This window comes from Cygnus olor, chromosome 1, assembly GCF_009769625.2.
Source record: "Cygnus olor isolate bCygOlo1 chromosome 1, bCygOlo1.pri.v2, whole genome shotgun sequence".
NCBI lineage: Eukaryota > Metazoa > Chordata > Aves > Anseriformes > Anatidae > Cygnus > Cygnus olor.
In genome coordinates this window covers 80006691-80025189 of record NC_049169.1, presented here as the reverse complement: position 1 = coordinate 80025189, position 18499 = coordinate 80006691, and the positions used below count along the sequence as shown (strand labels likewise).

The 18499-nt window shown below is 40.9% G+C and overlaps 1 protein-coding gene across 5 annotated transcripts in view; it reads left to right on the top strand.

The window, feature by feature from the left end:
* Window positions 1-5014: 5014 nt before the first annotated feature.
* The window catches only part of LOC121074326 (multidrug resistance-associated protein 1-like), a 54075-nt gene continuing 40590 nt past the window's right edge, over window positions 5015-18499 (top strand). The window contains exons 1-4 of one of the 5 annotated variants that reach the window (XM_040566286.1): window positions 5015-5430; window positions 9058-9220; window positions 10080-10158; window positions 10845-10938. In XM_040566286.1, coding sequence (XP_040422220.1) covers window positions 5323-5430; window positions 9058-9220; window positions 10080-10158; window positions 10845-10938 — 444 coding nt within the window. In that variant the 5' untranslated portion in view covers window positions 5015-5322. Of the gene's footprint in view, window positions 5431-6978; window positions 7342-9057; window positions 9221-10079; window positions 10159-10844; window positions 10939-17044; window positions 17230-17278; window positions 17717-18499 lie in introns of those variants that run through there. The other 4 variants (XM_040566312.1, XM_040566319.1, XM_040566305.1 and 1 more) reach the window with 4 other exon arrangements.

Sequence of the window (18499 nt, the reverse complement as noted above, 5' to 3'; positions counted from 1 at the left end):
GAGTAGGAAGCAGAAAACAAAACTCTATTTAAGCTTCTGCAATTCATGACTCCTCCTATTGAATGACTTCAGTAGGTAGGGTGATCTCTGGGTTTTCAGGGTTGGGACTTTTTTAAGCTATTTCCCTCTCTCTTCAGTTATCACCAAGTTTACACGTAAGCAGTTGACGTTATGTATTACAGACAACTCCATTAGGAAGCAAAGTAGCTAGGTGTACAACACTTTCAGAGATCCACCATGTCTGGTTTTTGTGCCTGTTTTTTTTTTTTTTTTTTTTTAAAGTGTGTCATTCAATTGTAATTAGGGGCACTGAGATGGGCAAAAGAAACGTGCAACAAAAAGTCACTTGGGTGACAGAATAAGCTTTATGTAAGAACTTGAAAATAATCATAGAATCATAGAACAGTACACACTGAGTTGGAAGACACCCACAGGGATCATTGAGTCCAACTCCTGGCTCCACATAGAACCACCTCACAATCAGACCATGTGTCTGAGAGTGTTGTCCAAACACTCCTTGAAATCTGTCGGGCTTAGTGCCATGACCACTTCCCTGGGGAGCCTGTTCCAGTACCCAACCACCCTTTCGGAGAAGTGCCTTTCCCTAACACCCAGCCTGACCCTCCCCTGTCCCAGCTCCATGCCATTCTCTCAGGTCCTGTCGCTGTCCCCAGAGAGCAGAGCTCAGCACCTGCCCCTCCGCTCCCCTCGTGAGGAAGCTGCAGGCCACCATGAAGCCTCCCCTCAGCCTCCTCTGCTCTGGGCTGAACAAACCCAGGGACCTCAGCCACTCCTCAGACATCTCTAGATCCTTCACCTCCTTCAGAGCGTTCCTTTGGATGCTCTCTAATATTTTTACGTCCTTCTTATATTGTGGTGCCCAAAAGTGCACATAGTGCTCGAAGTGAAGACACACCAGCGCAGAGCAGAGTGAGAAAATCTCCGCCCTCGACCAGCTAGCAATGCCGTGCCTGGTGCTCCCCAGGGTACATTCATTCCTCCTGGCTGCCAAGGCACGCTGCTGACTCACATTCAGCTTGGTGTTGACCAAAACCCCCAGATTCCTTTCTGTGGAACAGCTCTCCAGCCTCTCTTTCCCACATCTGTATGTATATCCAAGGTTGCCCTTTCCCAGGTGCATAATCCAGCACTTAGTCTTGAACTTCATGGAGTCGATGATTGGCCCATCTCTCATCATGATCTCTCTTCAAGAGGATCGCCACAATTGAGGGAGTCAACAGCTCTGCCCAATTGCCACACACAAAATTACTTAGTATAAATTTAAGTCCTGCATTCAAGTCATTTATGAACATTGAAGAGAACCAGCCCTAAAATGGAGGCCCCACTAGTGGGAACCCTGCTAGTGACTGGCCGCCAGCCTTATGCCACCCCATTTACCATAAACCCTTGAACCCAACACATCAGCCAGCTGTTCACCTATTGTATTATGTATTTATCTAGCTGTATGGTGGACATTTTGTCAAGAAGCATACCGTAAGAAACAGTATTGAACGCTTTGCCAAAATCCAAAAAGATTACATCAACTGTCTTCCCTTGGCCAACTAGATGGGTAACCTTGTCATAAAAAGAAATTAAGTTAGTGAAACAGGGTTTCTCCCTCATAAGCCTGTGTTGTCTATGGCCAATGACTGCATTGTCTTTCAGGTGTTTTTCAACCTGCAATTCTGAGAACTATATCTCCATGGATTAATTTTTACACATAAATACCTTCGGAGCCTTTTCCAAGAAGTCATTCTCCAATCTAAATCCAGAGGAGGTCTATGAAAGCATTTCTGTAGGAAAGAAATGGAGAATACAGCCCCAGGCTTAGGAATCTCACACAGACAATGACTTGCTGTGTATCTGGGGTATGTCACTGAACTTCATTCTGTCTGTGTTCCCGAACTCTAAAACAAATGAAGGAACATCTACCATTGTGAAGCTCATTTATTTACAAACCATTTCACTGGGTAGGTACAAGAGGACAAACTTAACTTTCTTGGACTTCACGGTAAGGCAAAGAGGCAGATAGACTCTGAATTACTGAAATGAGAAGTCTGGATGCTTGGTTTGTCTATATGTAGCTCCCAATTATTTCCACTGTAGGAGAAAGAAAGATGTCAGAACCACCCAAATATGAGGGAGACATGTCCCAGAGATGTTTGCTGTTTAGTATATCTTTTACAGTGCTTCTAAACATATGATCTAGGTATAATTATTTTTCTTCAAGAACAGTTAGCAGGAGGGGTTCAGTATTAGCTTTCAAGCAGTAAGTCTCTTCAGGTAGTTTTACAACCATGAACAGCTCTACAAAGCTGTGCTACAACAGCTATCAGCTTCTTTCTGCAGCTGATAGCCTTTAAGAAGACTCTTCAAAGTCTTTACCCCTTTGAATTCAGCTACAAGGAGAAGACAGTGCAGTACATCTGCTCATTTGAAATTCAACCCAGCTTAAACAGTGTCTTTTGATTATTTTTGTTCCCATTTCTCAATTTTGTCAGTCTATTTTGAGCAATGGTGCATTAAGGTAACTCTTGTTATTTGCATTCCTTCTTCATCTCAAATCTTTAACACTTTGTCCAACTATTATTATAAAAGCACAGACGTACTGGTATTAAATATTATTTAGAAGAAGTAATGCTATAGTGTAAATTTGGTTCCTTTCCCCTACTTTTTAATATAGATCAATGTTACAACAAAAACTTAGTGATTATTCATATACGAGTTAAAGTATAGAGAGCTCAACACCACTGAAAATGCCTAGTAGTGGAACCAGTAATGAACTCTAGTAAAACATCTCCTGTATTTATCTAAGAACCTGTCACTTATCTTAGAAGAAAATCTTACATGTGCACTTATGCATATACCTAATGCCACTAGCTGTAAATAAATTGCTCACACTTCCTATTTTACACATGAACGAGGAAAAGAAATGAAATTTTTAGTTCCTTCTAAAGTGAAAACCAAAAATCCCAACTAACATGTAAGTACTGTACCCATGTTGATATAGTCTATGATATATCCCCTATGTTGATATAATAATACATGTAAAAAAAAAAAAAAAAAAAAAAAAAAAACACCACCAACAACAACAAAACAGTTTTAAAGCCCTCTGAAATCAGGGTTAGGAAAGGTTTCCAGCACCAACTGAACACCCAGAAAATTTTGTGGTATTGATCAGCTTGTTGAACGAGTCCTCGTGGGACTCACCACTGTCACACAAGGGAACTATTCACAAACAGTCTCATGCCACTCGGAAATTCATAAATCTTAACTACAGTTCCTGTTTACAGTGTAGTTTCCACTGACATCCCAGTGTCAGATAAATCTATCAAGGGGATTGTGAGTTTCAGATACACACTCACAAACAGATATGAGAGCCTCAAAGTTCAGGTATTACCTGTCCCTCTTCTCTGCATATTGTTATGTCCCGTGCTTTTCTCAGAAGGTTACACTTTTCTTGCATTGAAATTCAGTTACCTGCTGCTGAAGTGGCTTGTGCAACCACTGGAGGATCACTGCAGTACCTCTCAAGTACTCTGTGTTTTGCAGTGCTCAGAAATGTAAGGGTAGCACCTCTTGAATGAACCACAATTCATTTGGGAGAGCCCTCAGTCCATCAGCTTTTATAAAAACCCAAAAGACTGGCCAAGTATTCAAGTTAAAAAATATATAAAACCTTCATTTTATTGCAGTGCAAGATTATTGTGATTTACAGATATCAGAACAGCAGACTTACACTTCAGTTTACCGCCAAAAGTTTCTGATAGAATAACAGTTAAAGATACTACAGAATCCTTGCATGGTTTTCAAAATTAAGATCAAGTTCTTACACAAGTCTTGGTATCCTGATCTGCAGTCACATGTATTTCCCCTTCTAATCTTCTCTCTACCCCAACGATTTCCTAATCTTGGAAAATCCCATTCTTATAAGAATTCTCATTTCTCTTTTGAATGAAGCCACTTCTCCAGAACAATTACTGACTCCCCTCTAACTGCTAGCTTTTGAGCACTACTTCCTTCCAGGCAAGACGAAATCAAATCGCTGTTCCGCAATGCACTGTGTTTAAGTATGGGGAAAAGAAAAAAAAAAAAAAAAAAAAGCCATCTAAAGATTACAAAGTGAAAAACCCTGACTGTCTGGAAAACAATTAAATCTCATTGTTAGTTCTACATTGAGACTTGTAATTCCTGTAAAATGATTTTTAAATAGGTGCAAGAAAAACATGCAGTTATTTACTCGTTTTTAGCTGAAACTTGACAGGTCTGCAACTAAGCCTCCATGAGAAAATAATAGGCAGAGGGAAAACACTTTATCTATGCTTGGGAAAAAATAAGAAAATATTTGAAAAGATTCCTTACATTTCTGTCTTTGACTTCTGGAAATGTGCCTCTTTGTAAAATAACACTTTAAAATATATACATTGAATGTTATGCGCACGTATGTGCTTGAAACCTGAATGTAGCAATCACGTAACAGTGGACTAGCATGCAGGTGTAACTGCAGCTTTAAAGACAGCAGTCATCTTCCAGTTCTTTTCACTTCTTGAGAAAAGTACAACCTTTGACTCTTCACATGTAAATTTTATTAGTAACTATTACAATACTTGAGGGTTTTAAAGGGGAGGGTGTCAAGAGGGTGGAGTCAGTCTCTTTTCAGTTGTGCCTGGCGACAGGACGAGAGGCAAGGGGCACAAACTGAAGCACAGGAGGTTCTGGCTCAATATGAGGGGGCACTTCTTTACTGTGAGGGTGACAGAGTGCTGGGACAGGTTGCCCAGACAGTTCGTGGAATCTCCTTCTCTGGAGATATCCAAAACCCGCCTGGATGCCATCCTGCACAGTGTGCTGTAGGTGACCCTGCTTGGCACGGGAGTTGGACCACATGATCTTCAGAGGTCCCTTCCAACCTCGGCCATTCTGTGACTGTGAAGGGGTTTCGAACCATTAGCCGCTCGTTCCTGCTGCTGCAGCTGCAGTACCCACCGGTTCCACAGGACGGCGACCAGAGAACAAAGCTCTCTGCGTCTGTTTCACCTCGTTCTTCAGCGGCGCTTTACCCTTCATGCAGAACATATAACAAAACATTCCGGCGGCACGCTTCCTCCTGGCTCCGTGCGCCTGTACAATACACATTGCCAACGGCAGGGCTGAGAACAGTGTTTTCCTCGGGTCAGCTGTGAAAACTCGGAGAATAAAACCCGCAGGGCGCCTCCTCACGCTGATGCCCCTCCCGCAGTCGCCGCGTTGCTGGGACACCAGGCCCGCCCCGACGCCGCCGGATAGGGGCGCCGCCATGTCGGGGCCGGGGCTGGGGCCGCCATGTCGGGGCCGTGTCCGGGGCGGGCCGGGGAGGCGGACAGGACGCTGTTCGTGGGCAACCTGGAGAGCCGAGTGCGGGAGGAGATCCTCTACGAGCTCTTCCTGCAGGTGGCGGCGGGCCCCGGGCGGTGGGGAGCGGGGGGGCCCGGTGGCTCCGCGTTTCTTGCTGGTGTGCGGGGGGTTTCGGGGGGTTGCGGCCGCGCCGAGCTGCTCCTCTCTCGGCTCTCCTCTTTTCCAGCTTTTCTCCGGGGTTTTTCTCGCCTCTGCCATGCTTGTGCAAGCTTTCACTCCAGAAAGGGGCTCCGAGTTAGTGAGGAAGTTAAACAGGTTAAAAACTCAAGGAAAATAAAATCTTTTATACTTTTTCTATACCGAATAAGATTTTTTTTTTTGGATCAAGATTTTTATTTAGAAAAATCAGCGCAAAAGCTGACAATGTGTCGAGCAACGCTGCAGCTGCTAACAGAGTGGGACAGGCAGTAGGAATAGTCTGCAGGTGGGTTGTGAGACTTCCACCTACATAACCTTTATAACAAAATGTTTTGTGTTTTAATGTTTGAGAAGATGCTAATTCTGTCAGTGGGGTCACCACCCCGTGCCTCCATTTTCTTGCCATTTGCCCCAGGAACTGGAAGGCATGCTGAAAGACAGCAAATGTGGCTGAGCCAGGCTTATTAACCTGAAAGGAGTAAGGAAAAGGCAGGGAGTATCATATCAATAACACAAGCATCAAATTCCAAGGTGAATTGATACTAGTCGGTGACAATGAGGTATTTCTCCAGTCCTGATACAATCACGTGTATGAAGCTCAGCCTGGACAGTTCAGCCAACAGCATGGTGATATACTTGCATCCACTAATTACACCCAGTGTCAGAAGGAGCCTTGCTTCCTTCGGGTGTGTTTACAGAACAGAGTACAAAAATAGAGGTGGGCAGAATAATCTGTTCTTCTGCTATGTCATTTGCTAACTAGAACTACTTCTGCTCACTGTTTTTATTCCACTGATTAATCTGATATTCATCTTGTTCATCTAAGCAAGGTATCAGCATGCTACTCTGTGTGCATTGGAAGGCATTTTTGTTTGGTATGTTCTAGCCTTGTGCTGTTTTAGGTGATTCCATTTCTTCCTAACTTCTCCCTAAAATTATCTAAGAAACAGTTGTTTCTTTATTTTTTATTTTCTACACGGTATTCCTACCTGTTTTCAATAGTATTCTGTTTTTTAACTTTAAAAGTTAAGTTACGAAGGCTTGTCTTACCAGAGGATATTAGTAACACCACACAATTCCCGACATAAAAGTGATGAAAACAAGTGGTTGTTCTCAGAATGCAGTTTTGTATGAATCTTCTGCATAATCTGCTTCGGTCATGCAACTGCTGACTTCTGTCTGGGTTTTCACATCATCCGAATTAACACCTGCTTAACTTTTTCCTTCTCTTCATCGCATTCTCATTCAAGTTGCTCTGTCGTCGCTGCAACAGCACATGCTTCCCGTTGCAGTATTGTCCTTTCTTAGGCAGCATGTAGTTCAACCTTTCTGCAGTGGTACAGCCCTAAAAATGCACACCTGAGCTGTAGCTTTTCCCCATCAAATTAGGAGAAAATATCTATAATTATTTCTAAACTATTAATATTTTTTATTTATGAACAGGAAGACTACAGAATTGAAAGACTGATCTGCAAAGCATTTGAGCATGTTACTTGTAGTTCTTGAAGAACCAGATTCTCCTCATTAGGCAAATAATCAGAAGACTGGATGTATGCTGTTTTTAGAAAAACTGCAGTGTAGTGCAGAACAACAACAAAAAAATGCCTTAAAGAGCCAACTCAAACAAAAACGAGCATGTTCAGAATCTCACTGAAATCCCCTTTAAAAAAAAAAAAAAATAAAGCCACCAAACTTGAAGATACTTGGAAAGACAAAATCAACATATTGAAGATTGCCTGCGCAGGACAATCTAGGTAGTATCCATTGCTCTATAGCCCGATCATCTTTCTGCACCAATAATAAAAACTGGTACATTACTTTTGATCCTTAATATTTATTGTCTGTATGACTCTCTTGCTTTCACAAGGGCTGGGGGGGGAAGAGGGAGAATAGTACTCATGTTTCATCAAGAGCATCTTATTTAAGTGAGGAGTAGTTTATAGACAGCTTGCACAAGCATACAGCAATCAGGCATTATTATCACAGATGACAGTCCTTAATATCCTCAGTCTGACATAAGAAAGGGTATAATAAGGAAGATGGCTCCAAATCATCACTCTAAATGCTCACAGCAGACGAATTGCAGATTTGTTGTTTGACAATAATCATTGAAAGTGCGGAATAATAAAATAGATCACTTTCTATGGCTTATTTTCTTCATCTGAGCATATGCAGTGTGTTTATTATGAATGTTGAACTGTTTATGCACACTTAATTGCTGTGAAGCTGTTATAACGAATTAACCTGTGCTTGCCTAAAGCTGCAGATGACTTCTGAGTGACTTTTACTGGAAAGTGCGCATCGTATCACTAGCAGTAGTGTAAGCCAGTTCTGCTTTTTTTATTCAGAACAATAAATTATCCATCTACAACAGTAACATAGACAACGTTTGGTAATTTTGTCACTGTATCTGATGGGATTTTTTGTCACTTTAAGACACCTCATTTCATACCTGGATATTATATCCTCTTAAAGGTAAGTTGTTGCCATCCTCAGCATTCCAGATCTGTGGCAGGAGACTTGCTGGCCATTTGTTTTCACTCTGCTAAATCAGCCTTACAGTTTGTTTTAATAAGAAATCGTTAATTCCATGACTGATATGCTCATTCAGCCTTGCATAGGGAAAATTTAGTATTTACTATGAAAATGACAGTTTCCTTGCAAGTGGAACCAGTATTTACACAATATCACTGCTGTAGTTTGGTCCTTCTAGAAGGACTGTGCAAGGATTACTATGTAGGCAGAGATGGAACTTCTTTTCAGTGAAGATACAGAATATCCTGAGTTGGAAGGGACCCCCTAGGATCATCCAACTTCAACTCCTGCCTCCAAACAGGAGGCATATAAGGGTGTGGTTTGGGGTTTGTTTCTTTTTTGGTCAGGAACACTATGCTATCTCCGATGAGATGGTAGAGTCTCTTGATTCATTGCCATGCATTTGTGATGAAGGTTACATAGTACAGAAAATTGTGTTTTGTGGTGGTTTCAGAAACACTAGTCTCTATTAAGGTGTGCTTTCCTACAGTTTTGGTGCTTCCTGCTTTAGGAATTGAAGGAAAATAGAAATATATTACTGTATTTCATAGCTTTTACGTAACTGATATTATCAATTTGTTCAGTTGTGTTAGCTGTGCAAAAAAAGCTCTGTAATAATTGTACTAGCAGCTGTACATGCATAAGGTAACCTTTGCTATAGATACAGTAACTTAGTAGTTACTAAGTTCCTTGCGGCTGTCATCACTGTTTTTAAAAAATAATTTAAAAATCGGATTATTAAAGACTAAACATCATCGATGGAGTGATGGTTCGTTCTCCTTTTAATATTTTTAGAGATGATTTTTTGTTTTATAGGGAAAGCTTAGAATTTGAGCATGGGGAATGCAGAGAGATTTTTAAAATTAAGTAGAGAATCTTATACTAAGAAATTTGCACTGTTTCTGACTATGGCAAAATGTACATTATTATGACAGGTTTTTTTTTTTTAATACTTAAGTTTTGTGAGAAAATAATGTAAATTTCTTTCAGGCTGGACCATTAACCAAAGTGACAATTTGTAAGGACAAAGAAGGAAAGCCGAAGTCTTTTGGATTTGTCTGCTTTAAGCACAAAGAATCCGTGCCTTACGCAATAGCTTTGCTGAATGGAATCCGTTTGTATGGAAGACCAATTAAAGTACGGTATCGGTTTGGTAGGTTTACTGGTCACAATGATTACATAAGTCTTTGTAAAAATTAAATTGTTTTCCTAAATGACTATTTTTTAATCTTACAGTCTTCCAGAAAGATAACAATTTATAGCTGAATCTATTGCAGTCTTTTTTATTTTCAAGGAACAAAATCTTTTTGTGGTTTTTGCATAGCGAAGTATTCACCGTTTTTATTTTTTGTTTACTAAGAAGACAATGGGTTGGTTCACAATAACACAACTTGCAAGCCAGCAAAGACCATGCTGTATGGAATACAGAAACAACTCTGGTGTGGCCACAGTTGTCATGACACATTACATTTAGTAAGAGCAGCAACACTCAAGCTGTTTGGTGACTTTTATACACAGAGTTATTAGTTTTAAGTGGAAGAGATTGTAGGTAGAAAAACAGTCAAATCAAAGTTTTATTCTTCATTTTATGTTTATGAAAGTAAACCTGCTAGAAAGTTAATGATTAGGCAGTATTTGCAACCCAGACATTAAGGAGTTGTGTTCCCACTATGCACTGTGTTGTTCTTTACTTAGAAGGCTGTACAGAGCAGTTGCTGGTTGTATGTAAAGTGGCTGAGGTTCCTAAATCAGAAGCAGTGAGAACAATTTTCTTTGTGATTACTTCAACAATCCTGATTTATGCTTCTGTAAGTGACTGAGTATAAATGATAAACATTTTCAAGCAGTAAATTGATGCTGTAGGTTGTCAGCCATAAATTGACACCTCACCATTATATGCTAACTTTTATATGCTGGTGCACTACAGATAACACAGAACACTTTCTGTGTCCTTAACTTGTAAATCAGATAGTCATAACTGAATAGTCATTACAGTATTGTCTTATTTACAGGGAGTTCGCACTCATCAGAACTAAACAGCCCGACACATGGTTTCGAGAACTATGTTGACTTATATTCACCTTCATATAGGTAACAAAGATCTACAAATTAATTGTATGATTATAATTAAAAGAAATCCTGTTAAGAAAGTGAGTGGATGTGGTAGAACAATCAGCAGTTGCACACTTTAATTGCATCCTTGCTCACAGCGGGTTTTAGTTAATGTTTGGTTGTTCAGCTTGCCAGACGTTCAGTTAGTTGAATGTCCAATCCTATTTGGTTTTGCAAGATACAGGCACATGAAAAAATATTTACGTATGGTGTTTGTACTGGCACTGTTTGTAGTTCTTAGGGAAAAAGAAAATCTGGCAATGGAAATAATCATTTCAAACCCCATTGAGTTTATATCTGTAGCTTTGTGTGTGTGTATATACAAGCAACTGTCACGCACATATGACCACAGGTAGAACCTGTTATAATGGAACTCTGGACACCCCAGTTTCAATCTTGAAAAATGATGAATTTGGAATGTTAAAAACAAGTGTGATAGAACTCCCATGGTAAAATCCAGGACTCTGAGTCTGAGCTTCAGTATGTCAGGGTTACTTGTTGAGTCTTTGGATGTGTTTTCCTTGTTTTATTAGTCTTTCATGTAAGTCCAGATGTTAATATCTGCATTGGATATACTCATTATAGCCTAAGAATTACATCTCAGCAGTCTACTAGGCAGTATTTGGTGGAAGTCTGGTCTCTGTACATTTGCTTGTTTTTCCTAGGTATCAAGAACCTCATGGAAATGTGCCATTTCCTGTTACTCCTTTTCCAACGAACAATAGTTTACCTCAGGAATACTCAGTCTTTCAAAAGATGGTGAGTTTGTGTTAAAAGCTATAAATGTGGGAACTTTTTTTTGAACCTGAAGGTATTCTGCATTTTGGCAAACAAGCGTGCTTATTTAATAACTCAAAATTTGGCTTAGGCTTCTAATTTGACTATTAGGTCTGTTTCTCACTTAAGGGATCTACCTAACCAAACTGTTTTGTTACTGCAGGAATGTCTTAAAGGTATAGCTTAGGGAGGCTAAAAAGTTAGTCTACAGAAGGAGCTCATTGCTGTACTGTTTCAAATCAAATCCCCTTGGTGAGACAAGATAACCTAGTAAAATTACAACCATGAAAGCAATAGGTTCTTCATAAATGGCTAATTCAGTTGGTGGCCACTTAGCTCTTCTACTTATTTCAGATATGCCCAGCAGAAGTTTGAAATGTAGTTCTGTTCTAAAACTGAACTAAAACTCCTCAAACATTTCTCATAATGGCAGTGGTGGTTTGTTGAAGTTATGGCAACAGCAATTTAAGGGTTTCTGGCCTGAACCTTTTCATGCCTCTGCAGTTCTCACATTGAATTCTCTTTCATTGCAGTAGGCAGTGAGAATTATATTCCATTTCTCTCTATCAGACTCAGGTGCACTGGTCTATTGTCCTAATCTGAGATATTCCCCAAATCAAGTGAACTGATCTCTTCAGATGATAACCTATGGGCCAAGCCCTACTCATGAAGCATATCATGGAAATTCTGAATCTGATGAGTATGAGTTGGTAGGACTGAAGAAACCCAGCATTTAACGTGAGGTACAGACTGTGGACAGTCCAAGTGCCACCTAGTCTGACCAGGGAATGACCCTGCCTGTTGTAACCGTAGAAGGGGTGAACTCTGGATAGATCATACCTGATAGCTGCAATCTGATCAGGAAGATGGAGAGGGTCTCTATTCCTTGCCACACAGATCTTTCTGGTGGTGGCCTCCCTCCCCACTTCACGGGCTCAGTCCTCAGAAGATGTGGTGCTTGCACAAACTTTCCCATCCCCTCCATTGTGGTTGGATGCTTTGGAGGGTACCATTGCCCCCACTGTGCTCACTGTCAAACCCATTTCTCAGTAACAGTGCAGTACACAAATGTTGAGAGACCAAACTCTCAGCAGACCTGCACACACCACCAACTTAATTCCATTTTCTACTTGCTAGAAGAGACAGACGGTATCACAGCATGTCTCCAATGATTGCTTGTTGCAGCTTCAGCAGGAAGCAATCTGCATGAATGTATGCCTTCATCTACCTCACCTTTATGTGAGTGTGTCAGGCTTACTTGGGAGTCTCTTTTGCACACAAGGACATACTCAGACATGCTTCCCATACTTTTTCGGGTTACTGTCAGTCAGTAGAAAGCTGCTTGCTCTCTTCTGACCTTTGTAATTCTATTTCTGTATTTGGACTGTGTATTTTATATGAGAGACTCTTGGGATACTTCAGAGAACGTAGCAAGAAGCTGTGCACTTATTGTGGTGTTCCAAGTGCTTTAATCTATGGATTCACTATACCTTGCTGGAACTTGTTTCAACAGTAACTTCAAAATTAGTTGAATGAAACCAGACTAAAAGAAAAAAAAGAAAAAATCAGATGTGCATGTCTTTTTATTAACAATAGGTATTGTAGTTACAAATATTTATAAAATGCATAGATGAAGAAAATAAAGGAATGCTGTGTTTGGTCACCTTACACAAAGACTTAATGGGCAGTTTAATCTTAAATCAGATTGTCTGTTTTTCAACTATACAAGTTGAGCTAGTAAAATAAATGTTTTGCTTTCAAATTTTGTGTTTATTTACTATATGTAAGTTGCTGTCAATATTTTCATTGTAGAAACTGTAATGCATGTGAAATTAACCTCCTCAGAACTTCCTCTTAACAGTATTAACAATTCAAGTTATTTCTCCAGATGAACCACTTTTTAGCACAGCAGTATACAGTTCACAGCCCAGTGGGTCAACAATTTCCTTACTATCAGATGACTCCGCCACCGCCTTCAAATTTATCCGTTCCTCCTTATCAGAATCAAGCTGCAAATTTTAAGTCTGGACAGAGTTCCTTTGAATTGGCCTTGCCGCATTCAAGTGATTGTGAAGTGTACCAGGTGGATGAAAGCACTTCTAAAAGAAAGAGAGAACAGCAAAGCTGTGACAGTGACACTAGTACTGAAGATGACCAAATGAAACAGAGAGAGTGTAACCAAAAATACAAGAAGTGCAAAGCCAAGAAAAAGAGGCATTAATACTGTGTAACTGGGTTAATTTTTTAACTATATTTGCTATTTTTATTTAAGAGAAATTCTCTCATCCTTGCACTTTATTTAAAAAAAAAAAGGAATGCTCAAGATTCATATTAATTTTGAAATGTATTATGCATAAATTATGCTGATATACTTTATCTAATCTCAACCAAATTAAAGAAGAAAGTACTTTCTTTAAGCTATGGGAAACATTTAAAAAGTTAAAATTTTCCTATTGAAGGAAAAAAGTAGCTAGTTTTGGTTTTGTTTTCTAAGAATTGTGAAAGGCAATTATTTCATTACTGTGGAAACTTTATGAAAATATATAATTTCAGCCACTCATAAAGCATATGTATCATTTCTATGATTTATGGAATTTATTTTTGGGACTGGTGTAAGAACTTTCTGGAGCAGTTGAAGAACTGAGCAGGCTAGAAATTCTAAGTGTCATACTGGAGATGTGCTCATCACTGAAGTATCAGCACCTATAACTTCTACTCTTTTCTGATTTAGCTCTGCTGTTATGTTCCAATAGGATCACTTTGTATACTTACTCGAACTGTGGTGTGTTTTTTTCCCCACAGTATTAAATGTGAGGTAAAATACGGGCATTTGCACTAACCACAAGACTTACATAATGTGTCAATACTTGAATGTATGTACTTTATGGCCACAATATGTACTGACTAGAACTATATACATATATATATATATGCATATTTCTATGAACTTATTCTCTAGTGGTTTATTTGCTTATTTGAGACTCTATTTGTTAATTGTAACAAATAGATAAAAAACCTAACAGAGTATCTCCATTACAGTTCTAATTGGTACCATAAAAGTCAACTGAGTTAATACTGCCTCTTAAGAAGAAAAGTTCCTACCTTGTTTGCGGAGGAAGAATAAACTCTCATACAATGGTGAATCAAAATAGTGACCTATTTTCTATCTTTCACAACTTTAATTATTCACAGCTGCCATCAACAACCTACAGACAGAGAGGTATTTTTCTATATTAGACCAAGTAAAGGTGAAACGCTTTCATGATCCTTTTATGAGAAAGCAAAACACTTCATTTTCAGCTATTAATTGCTTAAAGTCTTCTATTGAGACTGGATGTAGGCTCCAAACAGTAAACTGAGTTTAATAAAACCAAAATCCTTTTTTCTTGGATATAATGTTGGGTTGCTCAAAAGGAATACTTTTCATCCTCACAACAACAGTATTGAGAAAGAATACCCAAGTTTACTGGTTTATAGTTGATAAGTTTTACAAGTCCAAATGAGTTTAAGAGATGGAAGAAAACACAGCTTGCAACAATTCCTATTTTTTCTGATACTCTAAATCACAGCTAATGAATTAAATTTCTCAAGGATGCCACTTCTAACTTCCTAAAGGGATTACTTCTTCAGCTAAGGAGACTATTGCTATAATACATATGCATATGTGGCACCCTCGAAATGTCATTAGCAGCAATTCAACAATCTCTGGAAGGAACTTACATAACAGGTTTGTGCCTTAAATAAGATTTATGCCTTATATCTTAAGAATCTTGTTAAGCCTGCCCAATCACTTTTGCTTTTCCCTTCCACACTTCCATAAAAAACACTTGTCCCTTTATCTTTTTTCTCTCACCAGTAGCTTTAGGGCTAAGCTATGTAGATGTAATCTAAGTTATGTTGAAATATATTGCTGATGTTATACCGGTAAGTCACTGATCGCAAAACTTGCCACTGGTTTTCTTTAAGTCCATGTTAAAGAAATGTAAATACGATCACTTAGAGGAAGAAGATGTTGACATCAGCTTAATTTAGAAGTGAAGTTCATCAGACAAAAGAGAAAACAGATGCCCTGGCCAGAGTTGGACAAGATGAAAGAGAAGCTTAGTCTATGCTGACATGTCCTTACCAGACTTACCCTTGAATAGGTATCTAAGATCATCTGTTCTGTGCAATTATACTCTGCAAAAGGAATAGGGCTAATAAAATACCAGTGTGATTTGTTTAATGAAATATTTTTCTCAGGCTTTTTCTTCCCAGTCTTTTTTTCCTGAGTGAGGTGTAGATTTTAGCACTTTTCAGTAACCACTGAGAACTCTTCGGTGTATTAGAAGAAGAAAAGCTGGACCTGTAGGGATGTGCTACAATTACTTTAGCCATAAATAAATTCTTCTCATACATCCATTAACTTCATCAGGACCTCGCTTCAGTTAAGGCAATGCTGATATTTTCATTACTGATATTGCTGATATTTTCAAACTTTGGGCTGCTCAGGGAACTAGTTAGCAAGGTCCCCATGGAAACTGCTTTTGAAATCATGGGCATCCATCAGTGCTGGTCAGTCTTTAAGCACTGCCTCCTAAAAGCACAGGATTGGGCAATTCCAAAATACTGGAAGTCAAGCAGGCAGGGCAGTAGGCCAGCTTGGCTGACCAGGGATCTTCTAGATCAAGCTGGCAAATGTACCAATTTTCAAGAAGGGCAAGAAAGAAGATGGTAACTACAGGCCTGTCAGTCTCATGTCAGTGCCTGGTAAAATTATGGAGAAGATTATCTTGGGAGTTACTGAAATGCACCTGGGGGACAATGCAGTCATAGGTCACAGCCAACGTGGGTTCACGAGGGGTAGGTCCTGCCTAACAAATTTGATTTCCTTTTATGATAAGATCACCCATCCTATCGATCAAGGAAAGCCATTTAATGTAATCTTTTTGGATTTCAGTAAAGCTTTTGATACAGTTTCTCATAGAATCCTACAGGACAAAATGTCCAGCATACAGCTAGATAAAAACATCATACGATGGGTGTACAAATGGCTGATGGGTAAGGCTCAAAGGGTTATGATAAATCGGGTTACATCAGGCTGGTGACCAGTCACCAGTGGGGTCCCCCAGGGCTGCATTTTAGGGCCAGTTCTTTTCAATGTTTTAATAAACGATTTGGATGTAGGACTAGAAGGTGTTTTGACCAAATTTGCCGACGACACCAAACTTGGAGGAGTTGTGGACTCGGATGAGGGTGGAAAGGCCTTGCAGAGAGATCTGGACAGATTGGAGAGCTGGGCAATCACCAACCACATGAAGTTTAAGAAGAGCAAGTGCTGGGTCCTGCACCTGGGACAGGGCAACCCTGGCTATACGTACAGACTGGGCGACGAGACGCTGGAGAGCAGCCCTGCAGAGAGGGATCTGGGGGTTGTGGTTGACAACAAGTTGAATACGAGCCAGCAGCGTGCCCTGGCAGCCAGGAGGGCCAACCGTATCCTGGGGTGCATCAAGCACGGCATTGCTAGTCGGTCGAGGGAAGTGATTGTCCCGCTCTACTCTGCGCTGGTGCGGCCTCACCTTGAGTACTGTGTGCAGTTCTGGGCACCGCAATACAAAAAGGACATTAAAGTGTTGAAGAGTGTCCAGAGGAGGGCTACAAAGATGGTGAAGGGACTAGAGGGGAGGAGCGGCTGAGGTCAGTTGGCCAGTTCAGCCTGGAAAAGAGGAGGCTGAGGGGAGACTTCATCCCGGTCTACAGCTTCCTCATGAGGGGGAATGGAGAGGCAGGCGCTGATCTATTCTCCTTAATCACCAGTGATAGGAGCCACGGGAATGCTGTCAAGCTGAGGCAGGGGAGGTTTAGGCTAGACATCAGGAAGAGGTTCTTCACTGATAGGGTGGTCGCGCACTGGAGCAGGCTCCCCAGGGATGTAGTCACGACACCAAGCCTGTTGGAGTTTAAGAAGTGTTTGAACCATGCTCTTGGTCATATGGTCTGAATTTCTGGGTAGACCGGTGTAGTGCCAGGAGTTGGACTCGATGATCCTTATGGGTCCCTTCCAACCTGAGATATTCTATGTTTCTGTGATTACACTCTCACCGTACCATGCGGCACAAGATAGAGGCCGCCACCAGCTCTGCGCCCGTGCAGCTGGGCTGACGGGGCTGCCCTGCCGAGCAGGGCGGAGGCGGTGGAGGCAGCAGCGCCCGCCTTGTCCCCGCCCGGTGTCTGCTGGGGGGCCCGGCCATGGCCGGCAGCTACGAGCGCCTGAGCCCGAGCGGCGAGCAGGTGAGGGCGCCGGGCGGGAGGGGGGAAGGGAGGGAGGCCGGGCCGGTTCAGCCCAGGCCAGCCGCGGGGGAGCTGCCGCAGTGGGACAAGGGGGAGGCAGCGAGAGGGAGAGTCGTGAGGAAGGCGGCGGAGGGGCGTAGTCGTGACGCGGTTTCATGCAGGTGTCCCCGCAGTCCCGTGTTAACACGCAGTTAACAAGGACTGTCGTGTGTTGCATGACAACAGGCGTCCTGGGGCGTATCCTTTGAATTCATACGGGATCTCTAGGCCGGGGATTTGCTCAATAGTTCTTTTTTTTATCTTTCTTAAGGAAGTAGGAGCTTTGCCAGGGATAGAAATAGGAGCAGGATTTGACCAGAAAATGTTCGTGCCCAAGGCTTCTTCAATAGTAAAAGACGGCATTTCAAACAGGCAATGCTGCACGGATATAAAATCCAGAAGTTGCAATGATCTGTGGCAAATATTTACATCTGGTAGTGAAGGGCAAGTAGGTGCACAAGGAGATGCGTTTGATACAGAAGGAGCATGTACATTTTCCTTACGTACTTGTTTCCTGGATTATCATTCAGTCCCTTTTCACTGAAAGTACAAGAAAAAATGTATTTACCGCATTTTTTCAATATAGGATCTCAGAGCACCGGCAGCATACATTTTTGATAGGTGGTTTCTTCACACCACCTACTGAAAAGAACTGTAACTGCGTCTTCTGTTAGAAATGAGTTTAAGGTGTTGCTGAATTACTGAGTGACGGAAGTTACACCCTAGGGGTGCTAAAGTCTTTCTTGGGTGTGGATACAAATTCCTCAGGCAGTTCGGGACAGTTCGTACTTGCTTTCCTGTATTGCTCTTATCTCCAGTAGGATATGAACAGGCAGCAGTACATAATCCTCATATTCTTCTCTCCTCTTTCACCTGTACAGTACACTTTAGAAGTACCTCATCTCTTAATGCCTGAAAGGAGGTTGCTTTTCTTTAGATATTAGCAGTTGATCGCTTCCAGTAGCCAGGTTTTCAAATAAGGGAAAAAATAAAACAAGATTTTAACTCTCAAAATTTAAGGAACACTTGCTTATATTGGGCATGGTTTACTGTTGGTGTAATACTCCAGAGCGTGTGTAAACAGTGCAAAATCAAGCTAAAGTGATGGTTAATTATACTCTCACTGCAAGTGAATTGTGAAATTTATTAAGTCATGAAACTGAAGATCTCTCATTTGTCATGCCTTGTGTTAGAATGTATTGGTGGGAGCAGGAACCAAAAAACAAACAAA